At 41.8% G+C, this 19,909-nt stretch overlaps 1 protein-coding gene across 9 annotated transcripts in view; it reads right to left on the reverse strand.

Annotated features, from left to right (window-relative positions):
* EML6 (EMAP like 6) overlaps positions 1-19,909 on the reverse strand; it is a 174,983-nt gene that overhangs the window by 98,994 nt on the left and 56,080 nt on the right. For 7 of the 9 annotated variants that reach the window (XM_048518623.1, XM_048518616.1, XM_048518607.1 and 4 more), the window contains exons 5-8: positions 19,275-19,343; positions 12,549-12,734; positions 9,201-9,336; positions 3,121-3,322 (exon numbers count right to left, since the gene is read on the reverse strand). In XM_048518623.1, the coding sequence (XP_048374580.1) occupies positions 3,121-3,322; positions 9,201-9,336; positions 12,549-12,734; positions 19,275-19,343 (593 nt within the window). The remainder of the gene's footprint in view (positions 1-3,120; positions 3,323-9,200; positions 9,337-12,548; positions 12,735-19,274; positions 19,344-19,909) is intronic. The other 2 variants (XM_048518594.1, XM_048518631.1) reach the window with 2 other exon arrangements.

Here is a 19,909-nt window from a genome sequence, read left to right on the forward strand (position 1 = left end):
TTGCCTAACATAAAATCTATTGAGTGTCAGGACCTAAAGAGAATTTGAATCTAGAGATGAAGACAAACAATGTTTAAGAGAGTTCAAGGCAAAGTGCCAGAGACACCTTTTATCATATTGTACATATGTTATCTCTGGACAAACTGGTTTTGCACATTTTAGAACACTAAAAACCACACCAAACCTGTAAACAGAGATGGCCATCAACAGCAGCAACACTTCTCTGATGCTGTTTTCAGCTTCACCCTATATTTCCCCAGTTTGAATCTTCCATTTTCCACAGCAAAAGTCAACATATCAGTCCTTTACAGTGCTAGACCTATACTGATGGCTTTTTGCATTACAGCTAAACCTTGGGTTCCCTGAAAGTAAAAAATAATGATATGTAAAGTGAAATCAATGTCCTGACCAGCCATCATAAACAGCCAGTATCAACTGTTCAAAATTATTAAGAAGAGGTCAGTCTCCTAGAAAACTATCTCCTTCAGTCTCAGTTCTAAAATTAAGGGAAATGTATGAGATTTAAGGGAAATATATGAGATCAAATTGAAGTGGAACACTAATGTATTATATACATTCAGTTTCAGTAAAAATTATGGCAGTATGACAAATGTACTATGCTATCCTAAAAAGAGTTACACTTCTCTAAGCTCAATGACCGACATGGATTTAGCAGGGTTTCATTCTGTTTAGGATTGCACTGGTAGTCTTGCTCTTATATTTAAATCTACAAAGAATAACTGCATGCCAGACTTCTTCGGGATTAGCATCTAAAAATCCAAGAAATATAAAGAAACATCACAGCAAAAGAAAACTTACAGGCGTGAAACTGTAAAAAAAAACCCTTGTAAAAATCATAAATCTCTGGTAGAAACTAAACATTACAAAGATTGTGAGGGGGCTGCTGAGAACACCAATCTTGCATCTTCTCCTCCTCTTTTCTTTCCTGGTAGTGTCTACTAAACCAAAATGCACAGCATGGCATTATGACTTTGTGAGTTTGCCTACCTTCACAAATGGCAGCCAGTGAAACAAAACAAAGTGGGATGGGAAAAACTGTGATATCAATATGCCTCCTCACACTTTTTACTTTGCTAGTAGTCTTGGGAGATAAAAGAGGAGAGGCAAAATACTATTTTGGGCGGAAGTCACATGGCCGCTGTAATGTCTACTTTCTGCCTGAGAAGGTAAAGAAAGATATATTTCTGCAGTTCAGAACCACACCACATAACAGAGCTCAATTTCACAAATCCTTTGACAATGGGCACATTGTGTTTATCCTTTCCATGCTGTGTTCAATATGGGCATGTGTTGAGCCCAAGTTCCTATTCCGAATTGCCTATGCATGGCTGCTGGATGTTATTTATGAAGTTGGGGGAATTTGACTTCATATGAATAGTATGAAAATTTGAACCAATCACTCATGAAGGCCTTGGTGTGCATTCTGACAACATCCATCCATTTTATAGTTTCTACCAACAGTTATTTACTCTACAGAACCAGTATGGGTTACCCTAACCAGGGTAAAAATATAGTCATCCCTTAAGAAGAATTATGTGCTCTGAAATGAATTAGGGAATGGACCCTCCCAAAATAGGACCCCAGATTGTTTTTGGAGGGGGGCAGCTTTACAGGTATTGGAATGTTCACACACACACTTGATTTTGGATGCAGCTGTATCACACTGGTAGCAGGGAAGGATGTCAAATACCTCTCTTTTGTAAGCAAAAATTATGAGTGTGACTAAAATCTTCCTGAAACCCTTCCCACTGTTGCCTTTAAAAACATAGATTATCCAGATTTTTTGAAAGCTCTCTTCTGCTCTTATTCTCCCCCCCCCATCAAAAAAACCCCTTGAATTTTGCAAAGCTCAATCAGTCAAGATAATTCTGCTTTTAAGGGAATTACTCCGATTTCTTTTATCAGCTATCTGGTCACTGTGGCTATTTACTAGAGCTCATACTAATCACTGCATCCTAAAAAGTGTTACTTAGCAACCACACCAGCAAAAAAAAGCAAAGAGTTCAGATGCTGGAGCCTGGAAGCTTACTCATATTTCAACATATTTAATGGGTGAGTCCTGCTGTGAGAAGAAGGAAGTGGAACTAAAATAATTTTCAAAGCAGCATTGTGTATTACCTAAGCACTATATCTGCTCTTATTTCAAAGGCATTCTCCATGGTAAAACTACAAACGCAAACAGAAAATTTCAACTGCAAACAAGAGACAGGGAGCAAGACCTGCCATCCTGCTCAATTGTGCCTGATTGTCTGAAAGATTTTTGTTACTGTCAAGTCACAGCTAACTTACTGCGACCCTGTAGGGTTTTGAAGGAAAGTGACATTCAGAGGTGATTTGTTATTGTCTGCCTTCACATCACGCTCCTGGTATTCCTTGGAGGTCTCCAATGCAAATACTATCTAGGATGAGAGCTGAGATTTTGTGACTGGCCAAAGGTCACCCAGCAAGCTTCCATAGCTCAACTAGTGATTCGATCCTGGATTTCTCAGGTCCTACTCTAACACCTTAACCACTACACCATGTTGGCATCTGAATATTCCATCGACATTAGATTTGGACATGGTGTGTTGGCTAGTGGGTTTGTTTGATCATGCATTGTGCAGGCCTATCCTACAGCAAGTGCATCTGGAAAAACATGTTGTGAAACTGTGGCTGGGCAAAACATATATAAATGGTTGTATGAAGATCGTAAGCCTACCCTGAATAGTCTAGGCTAACCTGATCTCATCAGATCTCTGAAGCTAAGCAGGGTCAACCCTTGCAAGTATTTGGATGGGAGACCCCCAAGGAATACCTGGGTTGGATGTGAAAGCAGGAAATTGGGAAACCATGTTTGAATATCTCTTGCTTTGAAAATCCCATCAGGAGTCACCATAAGTCAGATGTGACTTGAACGGGGTGGGGGGTGGGGTGAAGATCGAGATCATAAACAAACTGAAGTACCTGTTTGTTTTTTTAAAAAATTCCGCCATCAGTAACCAACAGCTTAAATTTTAAAGCTGTATCAGAATCTTGAAAAAAACAAGATTGACCCAAAACAGCTGTTGGGGAAATTGATGAACAGTGAACAGAAAGCAGCAAAAATGCTTCTGGCCTTACCGCACGGATCGATCATCACTGCCTGTGACAACTAACGGTTTCTTGGGATGCACTGCCAGAGCCCAGAGTTCCCCTTCACAGTGACCCTGCATTATCAGCATCGGCTTATCTCTTTCTCTCACAATCACCTCAAATATTTCACTGTCTTGGGTCCCTGCTAAAAGCCGATCTGCTTTCCAACACACACTTCGGATGGACAAACCTGAGAAAAGAACAGCATAGCTCAGAGCTGCAATGATAAGTAAACATCATTCCATGAAATGATCAAGCCACACTTTAGCACTTCTAACCCCTACTATGTTAGACTTAAAAGAGCTTAACTTTGGCAGGTATGGATCATAGCGTGCCCTCTCTATGTACTTCATTAAAAAAAAACAAATAAAATGCATTCAAATAGATTTTAGGCAAAAAATAATACTGCTATCAACTAACCTTCCATTCAAGGAAGTTTCACTCACTTAACTAGAAGTATGTCACCACAGAACACAAGGATCTGAATTAATGTACAGCATCTACATAGCATGCAGAAGGTTCCAAGTTCAGTTGGAAGCACCTTCCTTTTAAAAAGGTACAGGTAGTAGGATCATAGGTGTCAAACTCTCAGCCCTCCAGATGTTATGGACTACAGTTCCCATCATCCCCTGCCAGCATCATGTTGGCAGGGGATGATGGGAACTGTAGTACATAACAGCTGGAGGGCCGCAAGTTTGACACCTGTGTAGTAGGTGATATGAAAAACCCTTTGCTTGAAATTTTGAACAGTCACTGATAGTAATCACCTTGACAGATCACTGATATAACTTGATATAAGGCAGTTTTGGGTGTACTTCCCCACAAACAGGCACAGGCCTGGGATGTGAAGTAAAGTCACCTATGGACTATAAGCAGCAGGAAGGTTGAGATCATATGACTTTAGATCAACTTTTTTGTATAGTTCGCTGTTGATTCAGAAATCCAGCAGAAGGGCATCAAAAACTGCCTTCTCACCCAAATCAGAAGTGCTGAAAAGTGTGTTATGTGTGAATTCAGTTTAAGTGTTTAGAGCTGGTCATTATGGGAAAAAAGTCTGCACCAATGTAACATCTCTTAGCTATACTAAGTTTATCAGTATTTATTTGGGAGGGGACATGACTCAGTCGTAGAGACATCTGCTTGCCATGCAAAAGATCCCAGATTTAATCCCTGGCACCTTCGGGTAAAACAATCAGTTAGGCGTTTTCCGGACAGACATAGTATCCCAGGGGAAAACCTGGATCATACATACCGGGATGTTTGTATCTCGGTTTCTCCCTCCGCAGAGCAGCCCATCAGTGCATTCAGGTTGGGAGGAAGAACTCCAGGTAATTATGCATGGCCCCAGTTTAGTTTCATTTTCCTCGCCAACATTGCCGCGCATGCGCGAACTGTCCCGTTTTTCTGACGTTCTGATTGGCTGCAGGCGGCAAGGCGGGGAAAATAAACCGGGCCGTCTCCCGCAGTGTTTGCATGGGAGCAGGAGCAGCATTTTTTTTTTAAAAAAAAGAACAGCCAGTTTATCATTTTTTGAAAGCCGCGAGATAAGGAAAATCTTATGGGGCTGGCCCAAGTAAGACCCAGAAGCCATGTAGAAGTCATGGCCGAACCGGGATGTTTCACCTCCTTATCTCATGCGGAAAACCACATTATCAATTATATAAAAGACCCTGTCTGGCTGTCTTTGCACAGTCAAAATATCACGGGGTGAGCACGGAAAATATCCCTGTGCAACCAGGAATTTTGGACAGTTCCCAAAGCTGTACAGGGTTTGCCCTGGGCTTGCATTACTATTTTCCCTTTGCCCTGCAACTTTCAAAAACCGCCAAAGAGATTATACTTTTTAAAATGCTCCTGTGTGACCCTGCTGACCTGGCTCCTGTACAAACACCACAGGAGCAGAACTAGTCTATTTTCCCCGACTTGCTGCTCTGGCCCGCCTCACCAATCAACAGGCACTGGGAGCAATAAATGTTTGCATTGGCTTTGGAATTGCTTGGTTTTGCTTGAGAGAATCGTTGCTCTCCTGTTCGTTTTGCTCCCCTCCCTTTTTTGTCATAAAATTCACAGCTGCTTGAGAGAATCGCTACCCTGTTCTGTCTTAATCCCCGGGTTCTACCACTGTGATTTTTTCCCACTGCAATCAAGTCATGCCCCTTATCTTCACGGAAGGAGTTTTCTCTGTGTAATTGTGTTCAAAGTCAATCAAAACTTTACTGGTGAAAGTGAGTGGAGGAAGGGGGAGAATCAGCCAATCAGAACACAGGAAATGGAGGTTGTCCACGCATGCGTGGAAGAGATCGTGGAAGAGATTGTGGTGCAAATGGAAAAAGATGTGGGCTAGTGTAAAAACAGCTGGGACATTATGACCCAGTTCTGTCTTGACTCCTTGGAAGCACAGTGGAGCCGTGTGGAAGGAGAAACCGTGACAAATCAGCCATGGTATGCAAGATCCTGGTTGTACTCTGGGATATTTTGACCATGAAAAAACAGCATCTGAATCCCTGGAGAGCCAGTGCCAGTCTCAATAGATCAGGGGTAGGGAACCTGCGGCTCTCCAGAGGTTCAGGAACTACAATTCCCATCAGCCCCTACCAGAATGGCCAATTGGCCATGCTGACAGAGGCTGATGGGAATTGTAGTTCCTGAACATCTGGAGAGCCGCAGGTTCCCTACCCCTGCAATAGACAGTGCTGACTTTAGACAATACTGACTGATTCAGTGTAGAGCAACTTTGATTGTTCATTTCCTTGTAACCTCACCCTTCCCTGAATAGCTATATTGACTTCACAAGTTTGTACATATAAACTGAAAATTTATTTCACTGTAATCAATTAACTAGTTAGAAGATAGATGATTGATCAATTAAAAAGAGAAGAAGAGTTTGGATTTATACCCAGATTTTCTAAACCGTAAGGAGTCTCAAAATGTCTTACAAACTCATTCCCTTCCCCTCCCCACAACAGACACCTTGTGAAGTAGGTGGGGCTGAGAGAATTCTGAGAGAACTGTGATTGACCTTCATGTGGAGGAGGCTTCATGTGGAGGAGTGGGGAAACGAACCTGGCTTGAATAAGAGTCTGCCGCTCATGTGGAGGAGTGGGGAATCAAACCCCAGATTGGGTTCTCCAGATTAGAGTGCATCTCTCCCAACCACTACACCACACTGGCACTCAACATTTTCTAATTGGTTGAGAGTCCTAGTTTAGAGAATGAGAGATCCGTCAATGTAGTTCCCCAGCACTAATATGGAGGACAGGCTTGAAATGTCACATAGGCCACTGCTCAGTAAAGCTCATGTTTTGTTTTGTTTTTCTACCTACCTGGTACTGCATAATTGAGAAAGTTATCAAGTACTTAGCCAAGCCACCGCACCTGCACGTTCTAAAAATCTGATCTGGAATAATATTGGATGCCTATGTGACATGCATCTTTCTTTCTTGCTTTGGAAACCCGCCACCACCTATTCACCACACCCAACTTTTTCTTTGAGGAACAGCCTAAGGCACAATCCACTCACTCTGTGGTAGCTGATGGATCTTCATGGGACAGGGAAATAAATATCTATTTATATTTCTATGTTACCAGCAATGCTATGCTAGCAAAGTACATATGGATAAACACTACAGAACAGTTAATTCTCCCTGCTGGCAGGCTTGCAAGCTGTTTCATCAGCTCAGGCACTCTTCTACTGTGTACTAACAGATGTGTTATAGTTTCTAAAAATAGACAAACGAAACTGATTTGAATCTAGGATTCTGATAATTTATAGCCATTCACTTCATTGCACTGTTCTTAATTTTAGGACCTGGTTGAGACATGTTAAAACCTTTCATATAGGAGCATTAAAAGAATCATATGGGACCAAATCAAGGGGGTCCACCCAGTGGTGGGATCCAAAAATTTTAATAACAGGTTCAGATGCTGGTGGGATTCAAACAGTGGCACCGCCGCACACACGGACCTCCAGTCCCTATTGGGCAGGGAGGTTGCTTTAGTAACCCCTTCTTGGCACTCAGAAAAAATCAGTAACCACTTCTAGAGAAGTGGTGAGAACTGGTTGGATCCCACCTCTGGGTCCACCTAATACTTCATCCTGTATACAACAGCAGCCAGCCAAAAAAAAAGCCCATAAGTAGGATGTGAAGGCAGTTCTTTCCCTATGATTCTTCCCAGCATCTGGGAAGTGTACTGCCTCGGAACCCAGAGGTTCCATGGAGTTATCACAGCTAACAGAAATCAGCAGTGCTTTCCTCCATGAATAGCTCACCTCAATGAATGTGACAATTATCTCAGTGGTGATTTGATTGAGGTTCATGTACGTGGATGTTGAGAAGCTGTCAACATGTTCAGTTTGGCCCAGGGATTGCTTCCTCAATGCCACAGGAATATTTTTGGAGGATTTATCAGCCTCAGAACCAGGTCAAAGTATGCACAGAACCAGTCCATTGTGTCCCGTCCCATCCCCCCACCCCCCACCCGGAAATATATATCGATACACTCTACTTATCAATGTTATGGCTGAGTGGTGATTTAAATGTGATTCTCCCCACTTTTAACCCCCCCCCCCTTAAACTGCTACACTACATCGGCTCTCAGTTGCGCAGATGCTCTGGCAGATGCTTCCACCAACATGTGGAGGCCAGGTGCGTGGAGGAGATGGAATCCTCTGCTCCATTTATGATTCTCCTCACCATGTGTCCAAACGCAACCATAAAAATGTTTCTGCAATCCCCTGCAGATGGAATTCTACCCTAATTAGTAAGCACTGATGATCTATAACTGTACACCCCGGTTACAGTTTTCTTTAAACCTCTGTGCTTTTTCCCAGGTGTTTTCTAGACAGTCAACAGAGAATAAATGACACTAATTTGATGCACCCCTGAAGAGAGCTTTCTTTCTTAAAGACTTAAAATTCCTTTAAGACTGGAATTCATTTTAGACCCCCTGCAGGAGAAAAACTGATAGACCTTTACAAACAGCACATTAGGTGTAAGTGGCATTTATAAATAAATGATGGCACCCTAAAGCGGCTTATCATTTTGAGGAAAAATGTTGCACTCCCACGTACCATGGCAACCGATTCTGACTCTCCAGATCCTTACAAAATGTACGGAACCTCGAATTAGTCCAACATAGTCCAGGAATTCTACATGGAACTGTGTTTATATTTGCTAACCTATAAATGAGTTACATAGCTTATTTGCTATTTATATACATATAAGAAAAAAGAACCCTCAGCCTTCTATACGTGCACCCCTAAGAGATGCTCCCCAATTACATCTAGCTGACACTGATCAACAGCAGCTTTAAACCCTGCAGTTACTTGGATTTTATAAAGTTTTTTACGCTATAATTTGTTTGCTTGTTTTTACTCTGACCTTGCAGGACTAAAAGGAACAGTCTTGGGAACCTTTCACAGTTATGTTTCAAATTCAGCTGTACAAGCGATGCAGTCTTGCCTTTGCCCATCAAACAATGAAATCTCCTGAATCAGAAATATCCTGCAATAGGGTGAAACAGAGCTAAATCAACTTACTCCAAACTGATCACAGGATAGATTTGCTGATGTACAGAGAGAGGGCATACTTTGCTTTTTCAAGAGAAATGAAAAGATTAAACCAGGTTCATCCAGGAGGAAAACCAAAATCCTGCCATCTAACTATCAAACTCAAAGTCAGAGTAGGAGAACCCACGCAGCCCGGAATACCCGACAAGCTTTCAACAATACACAGATTCAAAAAACAAAAAACCCCTCAGCTTGGTAAAGTTGACCAGCTAATCCCATATCAGTCCAAAAAGGAATGGGTCAGCAGGACACAACAAATGGCTGATGTGGGGAGCAGAGTCAGGCTTTCCATTGGTTTAGCTTGTGCTATGATGTATTGTCTCACTTTGAATGATAAAGGCTGGCACAACTGCTTCCCTGGCTCAAGCCAACCTATTGAATGAATTTCCTTAAACTGAGAGGAAGAAAGAAGCAAATATCCATACTTTTAAATACATTGAAATATAACAAAATCAATTACTGAAATGAAAATCTTTTAAACATCATTTTAAAAAATTACCTTTGTATCCTTGTTCAGTCTCCCTGAGGTCAATTTTAGTTATTGGCTTGAAGTCAGTATCCCATAGCCGAATACAGCCATCTCTTCCACCAGTAGCAAAACCTTCCTCACATGCATACATGCTAAAAATTCCAGCCTGTTAACAACACAGTTGGTTTGAATTTTTTTTGTCATAAGTTATTTTAAAACACAAATTAGTCTGCAAAGGGTTTCATGCCACATTGTTAGGGGCAGATTCTATCCCAGCCATTACAGGCATACTTTTTCCATCAATGGAGAGCAGAAGTACATAAAATACTTGTGTATTATGTGACAACTGGTCATGTGTCACTTCCTTGAATATTATTTCATGATTGTTAAGATGATGGAACACTGATTTATTAAGTTACTTCATTTATACCCACCCTTTCCCCCGACAGGGACTCAAAGTAACTTGCATAGTTCTCCTCTCCTCCATTTTATCCTCACAACTCCATGAGGTAAATGAGGCTGAGAGTGTGTGAGTGGCTCATGGTCACCCAGCAAGCTTCGATGGCAACTTAGATCTGAGTATCTCAGATGCTACGACTCTTGGCCTCCCAGATCCTCTAAACACGGGCATAAATTACTCAAAATAGCCAACACCAACCAGCTGAACAAGCAAGCAAAATTTATTTTCACAAACACCCTGGAAATAGAGACACTTGTTAATGAGAGATTTTCAATCAGAATCCTGGATTTGACTGGAACTGAAAGAAAATGGACTTAATAGGGAGAATTTTTGTTGCAGATGAATCTCCATTAAACCACATTATTCTGTATTAAACATTTCTTGCAGCATACATTAGTATGACAGCTGTGGTCAATTCTACTGGGAAATGCTCTTGAGATTTTCATAGTGAAATGAAAAGGAGTTGCCAGAGCACATCTTGTTCAGTAAATAATTGTTAGTCACATAGATAGTACCAGAGAAAGGGTGAGGGCCCTCCAGACGAGCCACTGCCCCTTTCCTATTGCTGGACCAATGGCTTCTGCTTATTTGAAGGAAAGGCACTTTTCACAAGCTCAGTGTGTTTTCCTGTATTATCATCAGTGGCTAGTGCAGGGGTAGGGAACCTGCGGCTCTCCAGATGTTTAGGAACTACAATTCCCATCAGCCCCTACCAGCGTGGCCAATTGGCCATGCTGAGTGGGGCTTCTATGAAGGTAACAATTCTAATTTATCTGGAAACCCGCAGGATTCTAACTAGTGGAACCAGTCAAACACAGGATGATGATTGCCACTTACTTGTTGTTATGCCGTTCCAATAACCACTAAAAAGCTGGGCCCTGCAGAATGCTCCTGAGCACCACCACTACCTCCTATTATCCATGGGAAAGACAGGAGACTAGAATATTCCCTGGGTCTACCCCATCACCTGCTGGTGAATGAGGGATGTATAAATCCTAATCACAATATCATAGCTTGCTTTGTGCATTTTGTAGTTTTAATTATGTATAAGCAACTTACCACTCTCATGTATGCTATAGGGTTGCCAGAAACACCCTGGCACCCAGCAGGGAAGGAGATGGGGTATCTTATCAGGTGCAAAATGATGTCTAGGGTTCAACATTGCTGATGTGATGATGTCATGGCCAGAAGTGATGTCATCATGTTGCCAACAACAAGGGAGCCATTCTGGTATTTAGGCTCTATAGTAGAGGTTGTTTTTACCATAGAGTTTTACCCACATATCAGAGTGTCTGCCTTGTTGACAATGTGATGACGTCACTTCTGGAAGCAATGTCATTGCATCAACAATGTCAAGACTTTGACCCCATTTTGCTTTTGGGAAGAGAAGACCTGAAGTGGGGGATCCCCCATCCCTAGAAAGGGTCTGGCGACCCTATGTATGTACATGCTTTCACTTGTGAGACAAAAGATAGTTCGTTGCTAAAGGCTAGGGGTCAAACCAAGACCACTTTTGAAATCCAAACATCCAACCCCCTTTTACCTGGAGGACTTTGCTATTTAGGCTGAACATTTTCACCAGGTCAGTCCCACTCTTTGCTTGCTAGTGCTTTTCAAAGAAGCTGGTATGTAGAGGTCCTGCCATTTCCCTGGGAAGACTTTTTTATTTAATAGATAATTATTTGATGTATCAAAGTAGGATTTTATATTTTTTAGCTGCCTTGGATGCTCTTTTGAATAAGAAGGTGGAAATAAGTAAGTAAGTAAGTAAGTAAGTAAGTAAAGTAGTAAGCCCGCTCATGGGCCAAAAGCGGCAATGACCTGGGAAGTGATGAAAACTCCGCCCCCCAGACGCCCGTTCTACGAACCGGCGTTACGCTTGTGGCACTTCGACCTGAGCTGCCCTCCCCACTACCCCAGAGGCGTCTGGGAGGGCTGCCCTAAACAACAACCCTTTAAAGGGTTGTTGTTGAGAGGCGATCTTCCGGTGGCCTTGATTGCAAACGGCGCCTGAAACATACCCCGCTGTCTCCCTGCCAAATCCCACTCACCTTGTCCTATCAGGTAAGCCTGCTGGCCGTGAAGTCCATGGCAGCTGTCCTCCGACCCAGGTGGGAGTCGGGCGATGGTGACCAATAGCAACGGCCGGCCAGCACCGAGCTAAGAAGACGAAAGCGGCTCTGTCTTGGAGCCGCCTGCCATTGCCCTGGCACTCTGCTGAGGTGATCGCGTCGTGATACATGCGGCGACACTCGCCTCCATACCAGCCGGAATTCGCCCGGCGTGGAAGCGACAGGGAGAACGCGTCTCTTGAGGAAAGCGGCCTCAGTAAATAAGAAATAAGTAAGTAAAAGTAAGTAGAAGAGTAGTAAGTAAGTAAGTAAGTAAGTAAGTAAGTAAGTAAGTAAGTGAAGTGAAATCTTGGTTGACTCAGAAGCTGAATTCAGCTTCAAAACATAAAAGTAAGGTCCTTAATTATTAGGGGTGCTTTTGAGGGCTCCTGTCTGCTCCAGCAAATTTGGAGAAACATATCTGTCAATGAACTATCTGAAAAGACGAGGGAGTGTAGAAGGGATTACTAATCAGGGTCCAAGGACTGATAGCCTTCCAGGGCTCAAGTAGAGGCTTTTGATTACCCACAAGGCATCATTCTAGTAAAAATGCTGCTTCATATTGATGTATTTGGGGCTGTGTAGGGATGGGTGGAGGAAGGGGAAAGTGAGGATGATGTATGAGTCTGAAATTTGTGTGCATCGAGGAATGCTGCTGTAAATTTCGTTGTGCGTGCACAATGACAATAAAATGCTTATGCTTATGCTTATGTATAACAGAGACCACAATCACTTAAATATCTCAATGGCATAACAGAAAGTTTGATGAAGATGCGTAGGTTTTAGTAGCATAAGGAGGCAACTTACACCATGAGCTCCTTGAATCGTTCGGACTAAGGTTAGCCCTTTCCAGACATAGATATCTCCGTTTAAAGCACCAGAGTATGTAACATCATCTTTTGCACAGGACAAACAGAGGATAGTTTGTAGGTCTCCTGTCTTCCCAAATATTCCTCTTTTGGCTGTCAAGGCATTTCCACACAAGGCCCAAAACTATGGAATAAAGACAACATCTGAAATTCTGACCATACATTCTCTCAGCTCAACTTATGCTCCTTAAAAATGGTGGAAGCTGCCATAGGTGTGAAGCACAACAAAAATGATGGGAAACTGTCAACTATGTAGACTATATATATTTAAAACCAAAAGAACAATATTAAAAGTAAAAAAAGAAGAAGATTAAACAATAGCTAGCTCTGGCAAGAAGTTGGAGGGTTTTCTGAGAAATCTCCAAAAGGTTGACAGTACTACAGGCAAAAAGAAACTGAGAGGGAAAGCATACTCCTCCCCACCAAGATATGCAGAGTCAGTTCCTGGAGTGGGTGGGAGGTCTTTATGCCACAAAAGCTAGTTTTAGAAACTACCAAATTGTTCTTCTGAGCAGGCACAAACCCATCAGTATGGTACAAAGAGATGAAGTAAAATGGGGTTTACTTCTGAGTAGGCTTCATTAGGATTGTCCCCAAAGTGACTGAGAAATACCAAGTCCTTATTGAATTCTAGAACTTGTGGTTTGAGTGTGTATGTTTTGTAGAAGAATTAAGGATCTGTAGTAGAGAATTCTCAGCACCCTTTCCTCCACTATAATTTCAAGAATTCTATTCAGAGGAGCCCTGTAAGAGTTAATTTGGAATAATGCCTGCCATTTCCCATGCTGCAGAAGATGAATTTTTTTAGCCTATCTTTAACCATATTAATATCCTCTTTGCCTTAAAATCAAAGAAAGAGTAAAGCAGACAGAGAAGGGTTGTAAGTGATTGTCTCTTGATTAAATTTTATCCCGCTCTTTCTCCAGGCAATTCAAGCATGGTATATGGTTCTTCTTGCTTCTGGTTTATATTTGCAGCAATAATTATTTCACAGAGAATACAGACTGAATGCACAAATTGTGAAAATTGTGCCTGATACACACATTTACAAACCCAAAACTGCACCCAATCAGCTGCTCATGATTATATTTATGCAAAATTTCAACCCTGTATTCCACGGAAAGTTGAAGTGAGCAGTTCACTTCAAAAAAGATGGCCACCTGGGCTCAGTGGCATAGCCACCAGAGGATGAGGGGGTGCACGATGCACTGGGCTCATGCCTGAAGGGGACTCCAAAACCTCAAAAATGCATTTAAAAAAATATTTTTGTGTTTTTATTTATCGGCCTGCAGGGGGCGCCATTTTTAGACTAACAGCACCAAAATTTCAGGTTATCATCAGGTGACACTCCTGATGATATCAGCCAGGTTTGGTGAAGTTTGGTTCAGGGGGTCCAAAGTTATGGACTCCCAAAAGGGGTGCCCCCATTCCCCATTGTTTCCAATGGGAGCTAATAGTAGATGGGGCTTCCCTTTGAGGGTCCATAACTTTGGACCCCTGAACCAAACTTCACTAAACCTGGGTGGTATCATCAGGATAGTCTCTTGCTGATACCAGGTAGGTTTGGTGAAGTTTGGTTTAGGGGGTCCAAAGTTATGGACCCCCAAAGGCAGTGCCCCATCCCCCATTGTTTCCAATGGGAGATTATTTTTTATTTTTTTATTTATTATTTGATTTAGTATACCGCCCTATCCCCAAAGGGCTCAGGGCGGTGAACAATATAAAAGCATATATAAACATAAACATATAAAAGTTTAAAATTTTCATTCTAAAACAGTATCCCATGAACCCATATGCAACTCTCCCAAGAAGAATGATGGGTCCCGATGATGTTAGGGACCCTATACAGCAGGGGGGAGGATGAAAGCAGGGCTTCCCTTTGAAGGTCCATAACTTTGGACCCCTGAACCAAACTTCACTAAACCTGGGTGATATCATCAGGATAGTCTCCTGAAAGTAGCCTGAAATTTTGGTACTGCTAACTTAAACACTGCTCCCCTGACAGGCACAGTCAAATTTTCCCCAGATTCTGGTCCCTTCTGGTCCCTTCTGAGTAGACTTAAAGGGAGAATCTGGGCTCCCTAGATTTAAAAAAATTGAAAGTATTGTCAAAGGCTTTCACAGATGGATTCAACTGGTTGTTATGGGTGTTCTGGCCGTGTGTCGGTGGTCTGGTAGATCTTGTTCCTAATGTTTCGCCTGCATCTGTGGCTGGCATCTTCAGAGGCGTATCATAGAAAGGAGTCTGTAATAAGAGAAGTCTGGACACAGTATATAACAGACTTCTCTCTGTGATACACCTCTGAAGATGCCAACCACAGATGCAGGTGAAACATTAGGAACAAGATCTGCCAGACCACGGTCAAGCAGCCTGGAAAACACACAACAACCAACATTGAAAGTGATGCTATTTGTGGGGTGGGTGGGGAATCTACCCTGAAACAGCATCATTTTCAATGTTGTTTAAACTAGGGAGCCCAGATTCTCCCTTTAAAGTGGATTGAAAAGGAGAATCTGAGCACTCTAGTCTAAACAACATTAAAAGTGAATCCACCCTGTTTCAGGGTGCAAAATCTGAGTGTGTGTGTGTGCAAAACTCAGATTTTGCACCTGTTTCAGGGTGGATTCCTCCACACACACACACATATCCCAACAGAATCACTTTCAATGTTGTTTCAACTAGGGAGTCCAGATTTGTGAGTTGAGGTATGTGTTCAGATTTGTGATTTGGGGCATATTCTATAATGTGATTGTGACTTTGAGATGACATGGTGCAAAAATTGTTCTTTGGTCATAGTGGGGGAGGTCATGGGGAGGCCTTTGGTCATGGGGAGGCCGTCCACACCAGGGTGTGTGTGTGTGCAAAACTCAGATTTTGCACCGGGCTCCATTTCCACTGGCTACACTTCTGCCTGGGCTTAGTCACAGAAAAACTCAAATGAAAGAAGGTGAGGACAGACAGCCCAGTTTTCAAGTTTATATTTCACAAACTCCGTGCAATAGTATTTCAAGATATAGCATTTCTACATAACAGAGACATATAAAAGTAATTTAATTCTATCCCTACGAAACTGGATCAGTGGTGATCTTCCAGCAATATTAGTGCTCAGTTGCAGGAAACTAATTTTTGACATGCCTTTGTTTACAGTTATGAATTTAGCTTAATTGGTTGGGTTAATCAGGACAATTTCACAAAAGCCCACATGCCAAAAACAACAACAGGTGTTCACCATCATTAGAAAATACAATAAATGGCATCTTTCCTGACAAAACCTTTCCTCATCTGAACATAGTGCTCCACCAGGGGAGCAAGATTTTTGGCAGAAAGAATGAAGAAAACTAGTTCTATGTCCCTCCTGCTCCTAAAAACTTACACACTTAATTAAGGAAAAATAATTGCAATCTGTCAGACAGTGTGCTTCCAAATAGAGAAGCCAAAATAATGATGATGATGATGATGATGATGATGATGATGATGATGATGATGATGATGATGATGATGATGATGATGATGATGATGATGATGATGATGACGACCTCCAAGAATTTGGCAAAACTGTGGATCTGACTTTTTTTAAAACAAAAACTCTCTACATTTTCTTGAGCAAGTTTTAAATCTCTATTTTTTACAGTCATATGTCTGCTTAAATTTAGAATCAAATCATAAAGTAAGAACAGAAACAGACTGTGCAGAACATTTGTAGCAGATGATGGAGAAGCCATAAAGATCTCATCGTACTTTGTTTAGTACTATATTATATTGATACATATATGCTGTACTACTCCCATCTCAGAATCCATCTGCAGGGAAAGCATCCAGGGAGGAGGTGTTGCAGAGAGTAATATGTGTCAGATGGGTAAAGTTCAGGAAGCACTCCCCTTTTTTCCAACTGCGTTTCCTCTGCAAATGCTTCCAAAGCCTTTGTATATTAGAGGCAAACATTTATTTACCATCTAACTTCTGTCCCATCATTAAGGCAATGGGAAAAACTGGGAGCTAGTGGAAAGCGGCACTAATGGAATGGGGAGAAATACAATAACTTTATTTTAAATCTGTTATACTGGGTTAACTGGGTTATACTGCTAACAGAATTGTAACTTCATTCGCCATGTGCTGGACTGTTAGGATGCTCCGTTTGGGTCCTAGTGCCTACCTAGTGCCGAGAACTGCAGGTAGTGTCAGGGGGAGTTTTCCAGGTGGCACCCCATCATATATGGGGTGCCGCAGGGGGCCTTCCTTTCCCCAATGCTGTTTCATACCTATATGGCCCAATTGGCGTGGAGATATGAGCTGGGATTCCATCAATATGCGGATGACACCCAGCTCATTCTCACGATGGAGGGACGACTGGCCTCTGCCCCTGAAGCGCTCCCACACTGTTTAGTAGATTTGGCTGGCTGGTTGAGAATGAGCAGGCTGAAACTGAATCCCCCAAAGACGGAGATTCTGTGGCTCAGCCGGGGGGAGGGGGATCGGCTGGGGAATTTCCAGCTACCAGTTCTAGACAACGAAGCCCTCCATCTTGCCTCATCGGTAAGGAGCCCGAGTGTGACTCTGAACTCCATTCTTTTGTTGGAGGACCAGGTCACAAAGGCAGCCCAGGCGGCTTTGTTCCATGAACGACAGGTGCGGCAGCTGGCCCCTTAGCTCTCACGGGTTGATTTAGCCACAGTCATCCATGCGATGGTCACCTCTAGGCTAGACTACTGTAATTTGCTCTATGTTGACCTGCCTTTGAAATTGATCCAGAATTTGAAGCTTGTACAGCATCCAGCTGCTAGGCTCCTAGTTGGAGCTTCTAGCCGGGACCATATAACACCTGTCCTAAAAGATTTTCATTGGCTGCCTGTCAATCACCAGGTCGTCTTCAAAGTTTTGGTGATAACTTTTAAGGCCATTAGTGGTCTTGGACCTGCATAGCTGCAAGACCACATCTTCCCTTATTGCCCTCAGACCCCTTTAGTCTGCGAAGGGGAATCTGTTGGTGGTCCCAGACCCCAGGAATGTTCGGATGCCATCGACATGGGTCAGAGCTTTTTCAGCCCTGGCCCCAGCCTGGTGGAATGCATTCCCTAGCAGCCAGAGTCTGTCTCAGTTCTGCAGGGCCTGTAAAACAGAGTTGTTCTGCTAGGCCTTTTCTGCCTGGCCAGCTGGGCATGCCTTTTTTAAAAATATCATCCCATGACCTTTGTCTGGGTATGACACACACATCTGCCTTCTATGCTCCTATGTAGGCTTTTTTCCCTTATGCCATCTTGTTGGAAATTGGTTTTAATGTTTATATTTTTATATTATTGTATTTTAAATATCTTTTACATGTAAACCGCCTAGAGCTCCTCCCAAAGATTGGCGGGGTATAAATGTAATAAACAAACAAATAAATAAAACATGTTAAAAATGTAAAATATGACAAAATAATTTACATCTACATTCATGACTATCTCCAAGATGGTGGAAAATGATAACAGATTCTTTGAGGGATTAATGGTGGACTTGATGGAAAAGGGACAGGATGGATGGAACCATAGTTGCCTTAAACATTTGCCTCTTACAGACCCTAGAGAATTGCATATGATCCTGCAGGGCCCTGGTCTCATTGAACAGAGTGTTTTACCAGGCTAGATCTCGGGTTGAAAAAGTCCTGGCCCTGGTTGAGGCTAGCTGGACTTCCTTTGAGCCCAGGACCACCAGCAGATTACTGTTGGCTGAACAAGGCATTCTTTGGGGAACATACCAAGAGAGACAGTTCTCTCTGTACCAAGAGAGACAGGTATATGGGCCTCAGACAGTTTAGGGCAGGCATAATTTTCCTTAGATTGTGCCAGCCACAGCCTATAAAAGTCCACATTAGCTATGGTGTCCAGCAGGGATGAACACTAATTGAAGCACCCCTCTGTCCTGAAATGAAAGGTTCAGAAGAACATAACTATCTCCTCAACGTTTTCTGCCCGGCTATACTCACAGCCCCCTGACACACTTTCTCCGTTAAGATCTCAATTATCAATATTTATGACCCTATCTTATCATGGAAACTAATTTTCTAGGTCATGGAGAAACATTTTAGTATATTTATCATCATGTTCTTTCCCCAATAATATGCTTAGCTAGTAAAACCGATAGAAAAAAGATCTACCTATTTACTCAAATATTTGCTTGTGCACTCACAGGAGCAGGTATTACTGAAACAGCAAAGCAAAATGGTGGATAGTTTGTAGCTCAGATATAAATAAAAATGAGACACTGGCTGTAACCGCTAATTTAAAAGTTCTGTTGGGAAAAACTGCAATGCAAACAAAAATAAATAAATAAAATTGGCAATTACAATTAGGTCTTTTCATTTAAATTCAAGTAAGGTTACTTCATTCTAGATCAGTCAAAGCCTTGATGAAATGGTAAAAAAGAATATTAAAGTATACCATGTTTCTTTTGTTCATTGCATGACAGAAGTCTCTCATTACAATCACTTTATATTTACCTGCCTTGTGTTCTGAGATGTTCGGGAGAAAGGTCGGCATATAAATGTTTTAAATAAATAAATATTTAACTGTACTGGAAAATTATCTCATAACTCTGAGTTAGCTATGTAACATCTATGCCTTAAAACAAGATTAGAAAAAGAAAATATAATAAACAATTTATGCCAAAGTATGAAAACAAGTTTACCTTGATATGTTTCACACCACAGCTAGCTAATCTGTTGAGCTGATATGGATCCCAGGAAATATCAAAAATCTGTCAAAATATATTCAAAACTGCTACACTAAATTAGAAAACACATGGATTAAATATCAGAAATGTCATAAATTCAATACGTCATTTCATGGTTTTGAACAAAGTTCCACTGGTTCTGTTATCAAAATGTAATACCCTGTTTCCCCGAAAATAAGACATCCCCTGAAAATAAGATGTAGTAGAGGTTTTGCTGAAGTGCTAAATATAAAGCATCCCCCAAAAGTAAGACATAGCAAAGTTTTTGTTTGGAAGCTTGCCCGTCGAACAGAATGCCAGAGCATGCAGCTGGGGAGCGGAAAAATAAGACATCCCCTGAAAATAAGACATAGCGCATCTTTGAGAGCAAAAATTAATATAAGACACTGTCTTATTTTCAGGGAAACACGGTATGTATAGGAATATAGTTAACTTTCCATAAGAATGGGAAATGCATTCAAAAAGCAGGCAGTATAATGAAGATCTCACAGGACTGTTAAAAATGTTTGTCTGAATACCATTCACATCTGCATTTGTTAGTGTTAAGTTCCACTCATGGGAAGCAAAAAGAACATTTAATGGAAAATTAA

This window comes from Sphaerodactylus townsendi, linkage group LG01 (genome assembly GCF_021028975.2).
Source record: "Sphaerodactylus townsendi isolate TG3544 linkage group LG01, MPM_Stown_v2.3, whole genome shotgun sequence".
Taxonomy (NCBI): Eukaryota; Metazoa; Chordata; class Lepidosauria; order Squamata; family Sphaerodactylidae; genus Sphaerodactylus; species Sphaerodactylus townsendi.